The 15,069-nt window shown below is 36.2% G+C and overlaps 1 protein-coding gene across 1 annotated transcript; it reads left to right on the forward strand.

The window, feature by feature from the left end:
• Positions 1 to 5,592: 5,592 nt before the first annotated feature.
• Positions 5,593 to 8,570, forward strand: LOC113301958 (F-box protein FBW2-like). The gene is made up of 2 exons (XM_026550789.1): positions 5,593 to 6,039; positions 7,752 to 8,570. Exons 1-2 carry the CDS (start codon positions 5,648 to 5,650, stop codon positions 8,281 to 8,283), a joined length of 924 nt encoding a protein of 307 aa, XP_026406574.1. The 5' UTR covers positions 5,593 to 5,647; the 3' UTR covers positions 8,284 to 8,570.
• The last annotated feature ends 6,499 nt before the right edge of the window (positions 8,571 to 15,069 follow it).

Genomic DNA, 15,069 nt, shown 5'->3' on the forward strand with positions numbered 1-15,069 from the left:
AAATAACACAAGAGTTACACTAATTCCTAAAGTTAAACCAACAAAAAAACCAGAAGACTTCAGGCTTATTGCCCCTTGTAACACAGTTTAAAAAATAATATCTAAAGTCATTGCTCTGAGATTGAAAAAACATATGGCAAACATTATCTCTCCAATGCAATCAGCATATGTCCCTGGTAGATTGATATCTGAAAATATTTGTTTGGTGCAAGAACCGGTTCAAGCAATGAAGAAAAAAAAGGGAAGATCAGGTAATTTGGCTTTAAAAATGGATATGTCTAAAGCATTTGACATATTGGAATGCGTGTTTCTGACTGAAGTTCTGAAATTTTTTGGATTCTGTGACAAGTTCTGCCAATTGATATCTCAATGTATTTCAACAACACAAATTGAAATCATGGTTAATGGTATTCCTTCTCCTTCTTTCAAGCCTACAAGAGGTATTAGACAAGGGGACCCTTTGTCTCTTTATATTGGTCATGAAAGCTTTCTCAAGATACCTCAACCACTGTAAAACTACCAAGCAATTAACAAGTGTGAAAATTTCAAGATCTGCACCAAAGATAAATCATCTTTTATTTGCAGATGATTGCATTTTATTCTGCAAGGCAAACCTTGATCAAACTAAGAAGCTACTTGATACAATAGAAAAGTTCAGTTTCTGCTCAGGTCAATTAATCAACTTTCATAAATCTGCAGTGTATTTCAGTAAAAACTTGAGTCCCACTCATTGTCAGACAGCTATAGTTAAATGATGAGAAATATTTAGGTCTCCCCTTCTTCATTGGCAGAAATAAGAGAATTCCTTTCTCTATCCTAGAAGAAAAAATGGATTCTAGATTATCTAGATGGAGGTGTATAAATATGTCTGAAGCAGCAAGGTCCGTCATGGTAAAAAATGTTACTAATTCCATCCCAATTCATCATATGACAAGTTTCAAGTTCCCAGACTCCACTATCAAAAGATGAGTTCAACACAACAAAAATTTTGGAGGAAAAAGAAATCTAACAAAGGTACGCAACTTGTCACTTGGAAGAAGGTTAAAAGAGGATGGTGGTTTAGGTTTTAGAGATCTCCATTTATTTAATAGAGCTCTCTTGGCAAAATCTTCTTAGAGGTTATGTAATGACAACACCTCAATATGTTCTCAGTCTCTGCAAGCTAAGTACTTCCAAGATGGTGATATGTTCAATCTAAAGAAAAATTATTCTACAACATGGTCCTGGACTAGTATAAGTTCAGAGTTGGACTTACTCCAGAAATACAGTGGCTGGAACTTAGGGAATGGAAGGAATATTCAAATCTGGAAACACAATTGGGTGCATGGTCTGTCAGTTCCTCCAACTCCAAAACATGGTACCTCTAATGTTGCTCAATACAAGTTTGTTTACCAACTATTTCTCTTGGAAACTATGAACTGGAATTCTGATCTAATCCTCTCTCTTTTTGAAGATCACACAACAAGGTTGATTCTGAGTATGTCAATCTTTCTATATTATGATGACAAAATAGTGTGGAACTTAGAAAAGAATGGTCAATTTACAGTAAAGTCTGCTTACAGGAAAAATGTATGAAGAGAGGAATTCAAATGTTGTAACTCCTCCAAGGATGAATAATATCTTCAAGAGATTGTGGAAACCTCCGGTCCTTCCAAGAATCAATCATTTTATTTTGAAGTGTGTGAAGAATATCCTCCCTATAAGAGACAAGCTCTATTATGTCATACAAAATGGAGATTATAGTTGTGCTTTCTGCAATCAACATTTGGAATCTGCCACACATGTTATTCTGGAATGCAATTTGGCTAAGCTGGTCTGGTTTGGTACTTAGGGTATTCATACTACAAATGACACTAATATGGAAGACTGGATATGCAGCTTATTCGATAATCTACAAGCGGGTTTTATAAATGAAGATAATCTGTGCAGAATATCAATTGTGGCATGGTGTATTTGGTCACAGAGATGTGACGAAATTTTCAAGGAATTACCAGCAACTCCTGATATCATCATCAACAAGTGCAGGAATTTCTTAACTGAGTTTACTGATATGTCGCATAGAAAACCTGTCAATACAACTAGACAACCAAGACTGAATTTACATTGGACTCCCCCTCCTAATGGAACTCTTACTATTAATTTTGATGGTTCTTTTGATAATTATTATGGAGGCATTGGTCTAATTATTCGTGATTTTGCAGGTTGTCACAAAGGCTCAAGGTGCATCTATCTAGCAAAAGCTTCAAGTCCAGAACATGCAGAGTGCAATGGTTTATGGGAGGCGGTGAAGTGGGCTAAAGAGATGAATTTGCGAGAAGTGCACTTTGAATTGGACTCAAAGCTGGTGGTGGATGCAGTGAACAACGACAATTACAACATAGATTGAAGATTGCATAATCTCATTAGAGATATCAAGACGTTTTTTCAAGTTTTTAGCTCCTGGAACTGTTATTATGTCCAAAGGGAGAAGAATAAAATAGCAGACATTTTGTTCAAGCTAGCTAGAGTAGATAAGCTAAATCAAACTTGGATACAATATCCTCCTAGTAAGATAAACAATCTTCTAGAAGTTGAAGCTTCATATGTAATGGCTTAATTTCAATATATTCATCTTCAGTTTCAAAAAAAACAAACAAACAACGCACCAAAATTAGCCATTAGTGGATGGGTTTACTATCATCCGAGCTCTTGATTATAAAAGCTAAGGATTAATTTGTGGGTAAATTTATTAAATACCCTTAGTTTTGACACCCAATAAATATACCCTTATACAATAATATAAATACCCATATCATTTAAATACCTTATCCATTAAAAATAGATTACCTTAATACCCTCACTTACAATATTATTTTCCATTTAAAAATCTTATCCATTAAAAAATAGATTTTTCTATTATTTCACATCCACCAGCAGTACCATTTCACCACCACCAACAGCACCGCCGCCACCACCACCACTTACTAAATACAACCACCAATAATATTCCACCACCGCCACACACCACCACCATTGTTGTTGTTTCCCCTTCCCCCGCCCCCGCCGCCGCCATCAATATTAGGTGTCAACAACTGAAGTTGATCCAAAAAATCAAAAGTTAAAAAATATTTGTCAAATTTGGTTGTTGATTCCATTTTTCTATTGTTGATACACAAACATTGGTTGTTGACTCCCTAAACTAAGGTCAATTTCTATTGTTGATACACAAATATTTGTTGTTGACTCCTTACACTAAGATCAATTTCTATTTTTGATACACAAATATTGGTTGTTGATTCCATTTTTCCATTGTTGATACAGGTTGTTGACTCCCTAAACTAAGGTCATTTCTATTGTTGATACACAAATATTTGTTGTTGACTCCTTACACTAATATCAATTTCTATTGTTGATACACAAATATTGGTTGTTGATTCCATTTTTCCATTGTTGGTACACAAACATCGGTTATTGACTCCCTAAACTAAGGTCAATTTCTATTGTTGATACACAAATATTTGTTGTTGACTCCTTACACTAAGATCAATTTCTATGGTTGATACACAAATTTTGGTTGTTGATTCCATTTTTCTATTGTTGATACACAAACATTGGTTGTTGACTCCCTAAACTAAGGTCAATTTCTATTGTTGATACACAAATATTTGTTGTTGACTCCTTACACTAAGATCAATTTCTATTGTTGATACACATATATTGGTTGTTGACTACCATTTCTATCATTCTTTATCATTCGAGCCTCACCACCACCACAATCACCACCACAACCACTAAAACAACTTCCACTACCACCAGTACAACACCAAATAAACACAATTCATCTAAACCATTACCAGTAAACAATTGAAACACAATCAAAATTACAAGATCATTGACACCAATACTAGTGCAATCAAATGTACATTGAAAACAGATTCAGTCATTACCGTCAATATTTGATGGAGTAGTATTCAGCAACTTGTCGTCCAACCTCACCACCACTACTGCCAGCAGCGTACAACATTTCTAACACCACAAACAACCAGAATCACCATTATCTTCATGACCAACTTTAATTCATCATTCCAACCAGAACCAACACAATCTCCATCATCAAAATTCATCGTTCTAACCTCACCAGCATCACCAACACCACCAGCACACGGAATATCCACCAACACCACAACAACCATAACCACCACTATCTTCAAGACTGATTTTATTTCATCATTCGAACCTGAACCAACACAATCTTCATGACTGATTTTATCTACATACTACCACCACCAGCAGAAACTCAAACTAGAGAAAGAAGATAATCAATTGATAGATTGAAATGCATACCTCCTTCACCGCCGTCGCTACCACCATCATTGTAGATATGGTATCTTCCTTCACCACCACCACCATCACCACCATCATCTTCTTCTAATAAAACAGAGATTTGATATCCTCCTTCACCACCCCCACGACCTTCACCTCTATTATTCGAAACTAGGGTTTCTGATGGATCTTAAATTCGAGCTTGTTACTCTATCGATTGAGAAGAAGAACTTTCAATTGAAAAGCTAAACCCATTGAATCTATTCCAGACATCAAAAGAAGAGGAATACTAACAGTTGATACTGATTATCAAGCTTGATTTCTGGATCTGAATCAGGTGAAAATCGATCTAATTCAGGTGGTGATGCCGCTGCTTGTGATGGATTTGCTGGAACCATAAGAGATGCTGCCGGAACTGATGACGAGATCGGTGGAGGTGGTGGCGGAGGCGACTGTGAAGATGTAGTGGCGGAGATGACGATAAAGAAGTTGATTTTCGGTTTTTAGTAATGAAGATGAAAAAGTATCGAATAAATTATGAATATTAAAGGAAGTATCTTTTAATTGAATTTCCTTGTTTTTAAATTGGAGTATTAATATAGTGGACAATGGTATTTTTGAAGTCCATAAGAACGAGGGCATTTATATAATTCTCACTTAATTTGTAAGGTCCCACGCAGGTTCTTCCCTCTTAAACTACCTGATCTATGTATCTAACTCTACAATACCATGTAGTTGCCCTTTGATAAGATGTTACTCCTCATGTGGCCCCACAAATCTGACTAAATCAAATTATGACTGCAAAATATCATTGTAAAGCTGAACATGGTCATGCTTAAACCATAGCCATGGTGTAGCTAACTAGCTGTGCAGTGCAGGTCTCGCCTTGGAAGTTGAAACTTTGAACCAACCATATATTACACGAAAGAAGAAACACTTCCTATATGTCTTTGGTGTTTAAATATTTTTTATGCATCTAAAATAGGATGGTAATTAAAACACTTGCTTTTCAGTCTGCAGCAAGCTGCAAAATGTACTTCACAAAAATGCAAAAATGCCAAAATGCCTGGACAAGGAAGCCAAAAGTAGGAAAAAAAGAGAGTGGAAGAATAAATTTTTCAAAGCCAACACACCACAAAGCCCGGCTATATATGGCAATTTCAACTGGGTACTGTTCTGCTCTCTCAGAGTAGATGCAGTAAAATAAATTAAAATTTACTTCTACATCCTTCTTTAACTAAACCCACTTTCTCACTCACCTTCATTTTCTACTCTCAATAGAACAGAGAAACTCAGAAAGTAGTGCTAGTTGTGAGAGACTTGAGTTGAAGTGTTAGAGAAGAAGATGATCTTGAGTTCTAATCCTATGAAGCGTCTCAAGACCAAAAACGCTGATCATAATGAAGACTCTAGTACTGGTGACTCCAGCAAAGATTCATCAAGTTTTTTGGGGTTGTGGGAAGGTTTAAGTCCAGAAATTCTGTCTCTGATCTTTGTGAGAATCCAACAAGATGAGTTGGTAAAGATAGTTCCATTTGTTTGTCAACCATGGAGGGAAGTTGTAGCTGGTCCATATTGCTGGTCTGATATTGATATTGAACAATGGTGTCGTCGCTGTAATGATTCTTCAAAGATCGATTCGGTTGTTCGGAAACTAATTCGTCGAAGCAGAGGCCATTTTCACCGACTTTCTGTTTACAAGCTCAGTAACTTTGGGTTTACTTTTGTTGCTAACTGGTAAGAACAACACCCATGTTAGACTTCTGCAACTCTGTTTTTCTTGTGTTGTTTTAAAAGATGGGTTTTGTTGTTTATGGTTTTGATGATCTTTTCTAGTCAGTTGTTGTAATGGGTTTGAGTGAAAGCTTTTGTTGTTGTTCTGTTTTTAAGGTAATGTTGGAGTTGTCCAATTGCATGCAACTTTTTTTTATTGGCGTTTCATTTTCTTATGTTTTTTTGGGTTTGGGAAGAGGTTTATGAACATTAAATGCTTCTTTTGGGGACTAGATTATTTTAAAGGAGGTTGTTAATGGAGGAATTGAGTAGGTGAACAGAGTTAAATGAGTTAAACTCGTTCAATTAGATCCATTACAAGATGGGTTTCTTTTGTTTTGAAGAGATGAATACTCATCTTTTTGTTGAGTACTAATGTTGTTTGTTATAATTGGTTTTGTTGAAATGAAGGGTCAAGAAGTAGTTCTGACTAGTCAGGGTAAATGGGTTTTGTGTTGCTTTGGATTTTCATATCCCTTGTTAAGGCAATGTGGGTATCACATTCTTCTGTTATTTCATTTTGAAATTTCTGTTATCTATTGGTAGGGATTTACTTTTCAGTTTCGGTAGAAATTTTTAGGAGTAAGAGTAGATCTTTTGGTTATTTGTGTTCTGGTATTGACTATGGCAAGTCAATTGAGTTGACTCAGTGCTAGTTGAAGGATGAATATTGAGTTGTGGTTACTCTACTCTAACTAGCTTGGTTTAGCAGTCTAAATGACATTATGGGTTTGTTTTAGATTAAAATTTGAGTCCTAAAATTATCATATTTCAAGGGAGAAAACAGATGGATGATTGTTTGCTTAGTTATTGAGAATAATGTTTTTCATTTTTCATCCACTTGTACGAGTTCTGTTGTTATGTTGCAGATCTTTTCGAAATGAGTTCATGATTATAGTTTATCGAGTTGATTTAGTACTTATTGATTATGTCTGCATTGTCCAAGTTTTATATTCTAAGATTGAATGTATCTTGAACTCCTTTGTATTGTTTTGCCTGTTCATTGACACTCTCTAGCATGCTTTATATAAGGCAAGGGAATCTGGTGAGCCATGTTATGAGACTCCGGTATATTGAGCTGCAACTGTTCTGTTTTACAAAATTAATATCCAACTCTATGTCAATTTTTGTAAGGGAGAAGAAAAAGATGTCATTTGAAATCAGTAGTTGGACAATCGTTGCTATGGTTATCCAATTTCTCTTGTTTTGATCTGTTTGGACAACATACAATGTCCCTAACTTTTTCTAAAACTATAACCAACGTTTTACGATGCTTACTTTAAAGCTTTTCTAGTGTTCTATTTTTGTGTTTAAAGAGAATTGATGATTCCAGCTAATCAAACTTAAAACAAGTAATCGACTTTGCCTGCATGTTTAAACTTCACATTCCCTGTTTCTCGTTTAGTGCCAAATTTACTTACTAATTAAGTTTTCCAAAATGTTTGTATCTCTTTGGAGATTAGTAAAGAAGTCAAAATGACAATGCAGTAGATTTCGAGTTGATTATGTCAGTTGCTCCATCTAATTGATACTGATATTTAGTTACTATTATGCTTGTCAAATGGCATTATCTTGGATTATTTAGTCAGTGGTCAAGGTAAAAACACCGATTTATTTTGGAAGATTCATACTGATTTTTCTGAACTAATTCCTGTTCTTTTGTTACTTTCTTGCAGTGCTGAACACCTCAAGGCATTACAGATCCCAATGAGTGGAATAACTGATAAGACGGTCGAGAAGTATGTCACGTCCTTTGCAAAGTTGACATTCTTAGACATCAGCAACTGCTTACAAATTACTTGCAAAGGACTTGAGATTCTAGGAAATAACTGCAAGTCTCTGACTTCCTTGAGGAGGAACATGCCACCACCGGAGTGGGAAGAGGATGGAAAGCTACCTGCTGCGAAGATTAATGATGGAGAAGCAATGGTTATAGCTAATACAATGACAAGTCTTTGCCAACTCGAGCTTGCTTATGGTCGATTTGGTGATTTAGGGCTTGAAGCATTGGTTACTAAGTGCAAAAACCTTACCCATCTTGACATACTTGGGTCTGTTTGTGTACGGCTTGATGGTGATCTTTTGGACAAGTGTGAACGTCTTATGGTGTTTAGGGGGCCTTGGGATCATTATGATGCCTTTTCAGACAATGATGGCGATGATAATGAAGCTGCAGCTGGGTCATCAGACTCAGACTCCAATCAATGAGGTACTCTAGTTTCTTGGTATGTTTTTTGGGAGTCCTGATCTTATACCTGTGAATTGGTGTTTCCAGTGGTTAATAGTAGGTGGCTTTTTAATTAAACTGGATGCTCTATATTTTGATTATCGCCACATTTTTTGATTTTACCTTTTGAGGGTGGGATTTAGACTAAACTATGCTAAAGAAATACAGCAAACAACTAACTTATAAATGATTGCTGGTCCGGTGCTGAACAGACAAACCTAGCACTTTTCTTTCTTTCTCCAGTTTAGGTAGAGGGTGTATATGAAGTCCCTAGATGGAAACTCCATATGATTATATTTATGTTAGTTTAAGTTTGTTAGATTTCCTCAGCTTTATATGAGCACTCTTCGTTTACCAACAACTGTGAAGAATACAACACTCTTTGATATGAATGGTTAATGTTATGCTGTTATTTACTGCTTGTCATCTCAATTTACGCCATGTTGAGATGACAAGGCACAGTGTTGTTCTCTTGCATTTTTTGGTTATCTTCAATCTTTGTGTAATTTAGTGCATGATACATGATGCAGTACTATGTAACTGAATGCTTTTGCCACTGGACTGAGACCTTTACTTCTTCAATGCCGGAGGAATTTGTTTATTTGTTCTTCCATATTATTTTCCACTAGGTTGAGTATAGAGACTGCTATGGCAGTTCGCTCATCAGTATTCTCGATTCATTTAGCTCAGCTTTTACACTTTCTTCAGGTCAATGCAGCCCCGTAAATACTCTAGCTTCCTTTACTAGTGCACAGCACAAGTGTTCTAATAGAACAACACAAAACTAGAACGTGAAGTGAACACTTTTTACAGTCCTTGGTGACACTGACACCTCCCTGGATGGATTCATAAGCTCCATTAGGAATCTTACCAGGGTTCTACTATTCTTATGTATATGCACCCCATCCAACAAAATATGCATCCAGACATAGCCCAGCATACACCTGTCTTCCAGCGGTTGTATCATAGGAAGCTCTGAATTCATGCATTCTTGTACCTGTAGAGCTTAGAAGAGTAACATACAATCCCATATAGCTAGTCTTCCTCTCTGCTCTTGGATTATATAGATTCATACTGAACTTAATACCGGTGCTTCACCTCATTTTTTCCAGCTAGTATTCGTGGTTCTACTTTCAATCACCTCATGTCGGGACGTGTAAAGTTGAACAGTGCCATATAGGTTGGGGCACATTGCTCGACTTTTAACCGTCTTATAATAGATGGTGTCTGTAAACTGTGAAATGCTTCATCCCACCAAGGAAAAACATGCGAATTACAAGAAAATGCAAATGGAATTAGCCCTTCATAAAAGGGAAAATCCTGATATATTCAGTATGAGGAACTAGCTTCAGTTGTGGCCATTTCGTAGCAAGTTTACAAGGTCCTCTAGCTTGTCACCAAGTCAGGCGGGCCTATGAGCATCAACTTAAAACTTACGATATTCAAAGCAAATTCAGAGACCAAAAGAATAAGAAAAAACTTACAAAACGAAACCATATTAGTAAGAAACCTGTTTTGAGGCATGCCAAATGGTGACAAAATAGGATCACGAGATAAAAAAGACCATCACCTCTTATCCATCCATCATGGCAAGTATACCCTTATTTAATTAATTCTAATAATAATAATTAAATGTTAATGATTATGATTAATTAGTAATGTTAATTCATTGATTAAGTTAAGTTGCTAATGTTATATTAGTAGAGAAATCAAATTTTTTGAGAGGAGGAAGAAGAAAAAAGGAAAATTAGGTTTTTGAGATTATTGTGATTTAAAATGGATGATTCCAAATGATGAAGGAGTATCTTTTTTTTTTTAACTTCTATTTTTCAAAAAAATTGAATGTTTACAAATTTTTTCAGAGTTCAACATTAGGTTCGACTGCTATTTTGGAAGAAGAACTTGGCGTGAAGAGCAATTCGGCTCCTAGTCTACAGCCGAACCTTGGGGTTTTGTAAATATATGTGTGGTTCGGCTGATTCGTACTACTATAGATTTCAGCCGAACCTCCTGGTTTAATAAAAATGGCGAGTTTCAGAGAAATGTTCGGCTAACTTATGTTCAACCGAACCTTGTAGTGCGACTTCCAAAAAAAACTGAGGTTATCAGAAGGTTCGGCTGAACACATAACGAAGTCGAATCAGCCGAGCTTCAATGAATTCAATAACTTAGCCAAGTCAAAGGTTCGACTGAAAACCTAGCAAAGTCGAATTAGCCGAACATAATATTTCCCTGAACTATATCTTATGTTCGGCTTAAAGTTGATATTCCCAGATCAGCCGAACTGATCTTCTGAAAAACAAAAAACGAAGAACAAAGCTAGGTTCGGCTCTAATTTCTCAGCCGAACCCCCTTCTGAAAACACTAATTTCATCTAAGAAATCCTATTTTATCAATCAAACGATGTAAAAACAATGAAAAACAAGATGAGTTTGTAGGAAATATCTTCTAATATAATTGGAGAGGAATCGAGATTTGGATTTTGCCTTCCAACGTCGCTCAATTGGATTAGCTCTTCACTTTTGTTGAGAACTTGCTTGATTTGTATGGTTAATCGGCGACGAAAAGAAATTTCAACATTTATGCAGGGAATAGTTCGGCTGCGGGAGATGAGAAGAAGAAAGATTGAACTGATTTTGATTAGTTTTAGTTTAGATTTTTAATTTAGTTGAAGGGTAACCTAATAATTTCATCACGGCTAGGACACTCCTTATAAACATACCTTAGATGGTATCATCATTTAGTATGCCTTAAAAAAACCAGTATACCTCAAAACAGGTTTCATTCATTAGTAATCCATGCCCAACCTAATAATGCAAGAGTGAAAGTCCACTTATAGTCAAAGCAGTCGCGTGTGATTATTATTAGCAAACCATGAAATGCAGGCAGCGGCAGTATAGTTTGTGGGATGTTGCACAAGTTCAATTGTAACTTTTGGTGTTCATCTCTAAGTTTCAAGAAAATAAAAGATTAGTACTGATTGGTGATGCAAATCTAACAAACGTCATTAGAACTTTTCAAAACTACAAGATGAGAATTGAAGTAGGTTTTATTGTGGTCCATTTTTTAGTGAAGTACAAAGATGCCTTTTGCAAGGCCCAAAGGTAGGGTAGGACATCTTAATCTTAAACAGTGACCCATTGAACTGCCAAGATGATTTCTTCTTAAGTACCTTATTAAACTATCAATCTCTGTAAATGATTGATTAATGAAACTTGAGCTATGACATAACTAACCACTGCTCCCTTTGTGGAGTATTTGGTCTCTATCGAGTCACAGCCGGCTGGAGAAAGGATCATCCTTGGTACATTCCGAAAGTCAAAAACTTATATTCTCTTTTAAATATTTTTTAATTCGAGGGAAAAAGTTTTTTTTTGGACGTATTCGCTAATAATTTTATAACTCTAAATTTGTACACTTGTATTAGAGTTGTGACGTTTTGAGGAAATTTGAATGGATTTTTTAGTCAATGGTAGGCGAATGGGAACATAAATTCTTATGGGAGGAAGTTGTTTAATCTAAATGATGTTTAACCATGGATTAAGGCGGTGTGTCAATTATTGAACAAGTCCAAAATACTACCTCCTTTAAAGTGTTATTTTCACTTTTTTAATTTGGCCTATCACTCCGTTTCTGAAAAAATGTTATTTTCATTTTTATAATTTGACATATTTTTAGACTAAAATGAAAAAGTGAAAATATCTATTTTTTTCAGAAACGGAGGTAGTATCAGGAAAGGCCTATTTGACGAATTGGTGGCCGAAATTTCATATGATTGCATTGATGGAAGTATTAATGTTTATTTTGGGTTAGATTGTTTTTTTAGGAGTCGGTGAGGTATCATCATCTCAATGCTAGCAGTTATCTTTTATGAAAATCTCGTATGGAAACTAAAATTTCTCAAGTCATTCTGAGCCAGGTTGAAATAGTAATCTCTTGATATTTGGTAAGACAACTGGGTTGAAAGAAAACTCTTTTAACCCAATAAGAATGCATCTCTTTTTAACCGAGCTTTGGCACAATCTTTTTCGAAAAGTGCAGTACTCATCGTGCAGGTACTCATCATTATGAGAAATAACATTTTTTTTTCCTTTTCGATAAATAAAAAAAAAAATTCGTTAATGAAAATTCGAGGTCACATCCAGATATAAAACATGTTTTTCATCTAAACAAGGAACCTTCTTTTTAGATAGTTTTCACCTAAATAATTGGTGGATGGTGGTATGCCATATTTATTTTTTACAGTACTCATCGTCATGATTGTTATGTATGTAACATTTTATTACATGTAGTATCTACTATTAATGCTCATGTGTACCAATAAATTATAAAACATACAAATAATTAAATAAATAGATAAAGAGTATTAATACAAGAAGCTAGTTGGAAGCATAGCAAGCTAAGCTCCAACATCGTACTATTAAATTAATTGAACAAGTTGCCTCGCTGGCATTCCAGCGAGCCTCATGAGGAACCAACCAAGGTTGAACAGGTTGTCGTGCTAGCGTACCAGAGAGCCTCATGAGGAACCATCCAAGAGAACCGAAGCGGATAGCGGGGGGGGGGGGGGGGGGGGGGGGGGGGGAGGGGTAAGCAAACTCCACTTTCCATGTCAAGTTATGTATCAGGGACTCGAATCTTGGACCTCATAGTACACATCAACCTTTGAGGAACGGGGATGACCAGCTGAGCTAGCTAACCGTTTTTTGGAACAAATTCTTTCTTTTCAGAGCCAAGTGTTGTGGAAAAAAAATACTGTAACTCCTTGTACATGTTCCACAATCGAACCTTGCGCTCCTTTGACGAAGCTTTAACTGAGTTTAGACTTAAATCATGTTCTAGAGTTGGTTGGACATTGACTGAGATTCGGCTTAGACCAGGTTTTAGTTTGTATGATTCAACCTTATTTATCGTCTTTCATTTCCAAAATATTTTTATTTAGCTAAAATTTGTCTAAACTATGCTCTCGCTTGGGTCGAATATTGAACCTTATTTTTACAACATGGATAATAGGGTTCCAAGTTATTTGGAAGTGCACCAGTTCCATATAATACATAATATTTTCCGTCTTGTTTTGTATGGAGTCTGGTACGCTCCTTAGTAATTGGTATCCCTATTACCAGCCATGTACTTGTCGTTTTACATTTCCAAAATATTGACATTATTTCTAAGAGTTCGAAAGTCATGTTTGTCATTGTCATTTTTGGTAAATGGGAAACTTGATAAATTCTTCAAACTTTCTAGAGGGATTAGACAAGGAGAACATCTATCTCCTAATCTATTCCTCTTCTGCATGGAAGATCTTTCAAGAACTCTTTCTCATGCTGAAGACCTGGGTCTAGCTAATTACTGGTATTTCTATCAGCAAAGATGCTCGCTCTTTATATCTCATCTTGTTTTTGTTGATGAATGCACGGTTTCCTGCCAAAAAGACATGCATGATTGCAATAACCTGTTGGAGCTATTCAAATCCTTCAGCACTACCTCTGGCGAACTCATTAATTTCAACAAGTCTGGAATCTTCATGAGGAAAAATACTGAGGAACAAGAAAGTATTTACATAAGCACCACTATGGGAGTACAAATGATTGACCCTAGATACAAATACCTTGGTTCTCCACTTTTCACTACCAGAACAAAAATTGTTTCTTTCAACCATGTGTGGATAAATTAAAGCACAGATTGGTTGGCTAAAAAAATGCTTACCTCAACCCTGCTGGAAGACAAGTCCTGATCAGCTCTATCACTTCCGCCTCTTATATTTTTCAGATGAACTTCTTCAAATTGCCTAAGCAAACTTGCCTAGACATCAACAAGCTTCATAATGACTTCTTCTGGGGAAAAAACCCTGAAAACAATACAAAAGGATATTATCCAAAAGCCTGGTATCGTGTTTGCAAACCAAGAGGTCTGGGAGGTTTGGGATTCATGAACATGAAAGCATTTAATAGTGCTATGATCACTAAAATGGGGGTAGAGAATCACCCAGGACAGAGAGTCCCTTTTATCTCTCAGAAGATCACGATGGGTTGGAGAATCACCCATGTCTCTTAAATACAAAGAAATAAGAATATGCTCAATATATAGCAAAGCTCATGATAGGGACTCCTGGAAATGGAAGGGCTTATTAGGAGGGATTGAAAATACTCAAAAGTACAGTTCTTGGAAGGTTGGATATGGGGCCGCCACTGACATCAACATATGACATGACAAGTGGATTAGTAACCCTAATATCCATCTCACCCAACCAAACAAATGTCTGGAAGACTATATTCTTGTGAAGAACCTCATCACTAGTGATGGAATATGGGATGATATAAACTGCAGGAATACTTTAACCAAAGGGGAAGGAAAGTTTTCTAAGAAACTAAGATTCACTATGGAGAGAGGCACCATCTAATATGGGTGGGTGGGTGTGTGGGGTAGGGGGGGGGGGGGGTGGAACACAATCAGGAAACCTTGCTGAGATTTAACTGAGAATGAAAATTTCTTTATAATCATTTTACCCTCACCGCTAAGATGGGGTTGAGGGTTGGGGTTGGGGTGGGGATGGGGAATACAATCAAGAAACCTTGCTGATTGGAGTGAGATCTAGAATATGGATACATCACCAGGTATACTACTCTTTATCTGGAAGTGTTCTCGTAGGATCCTCCCTACAAATGCTTAGGATCCTCCCTACAAATGCTAAGACATCCATTATTTTATATAACATTAAACCATATATGCAATTCTTGCGAAAATGGGAGGAGACTATCATGCATCTT

Source organism: Papaver somniferum, chromosome 8 (genome assembly GCF_003573695.1).
Source record: "Papaver somniferum cultivar HN1 chromosome 8, ASM357369v1, whole genome shotgun sequence".
NCBI lineage: Eukaryota > Viridiplantae > Streptophyta > Magnoliopsida > Ranunculales > Papaveraceae > Papaver > Papaver somniferum.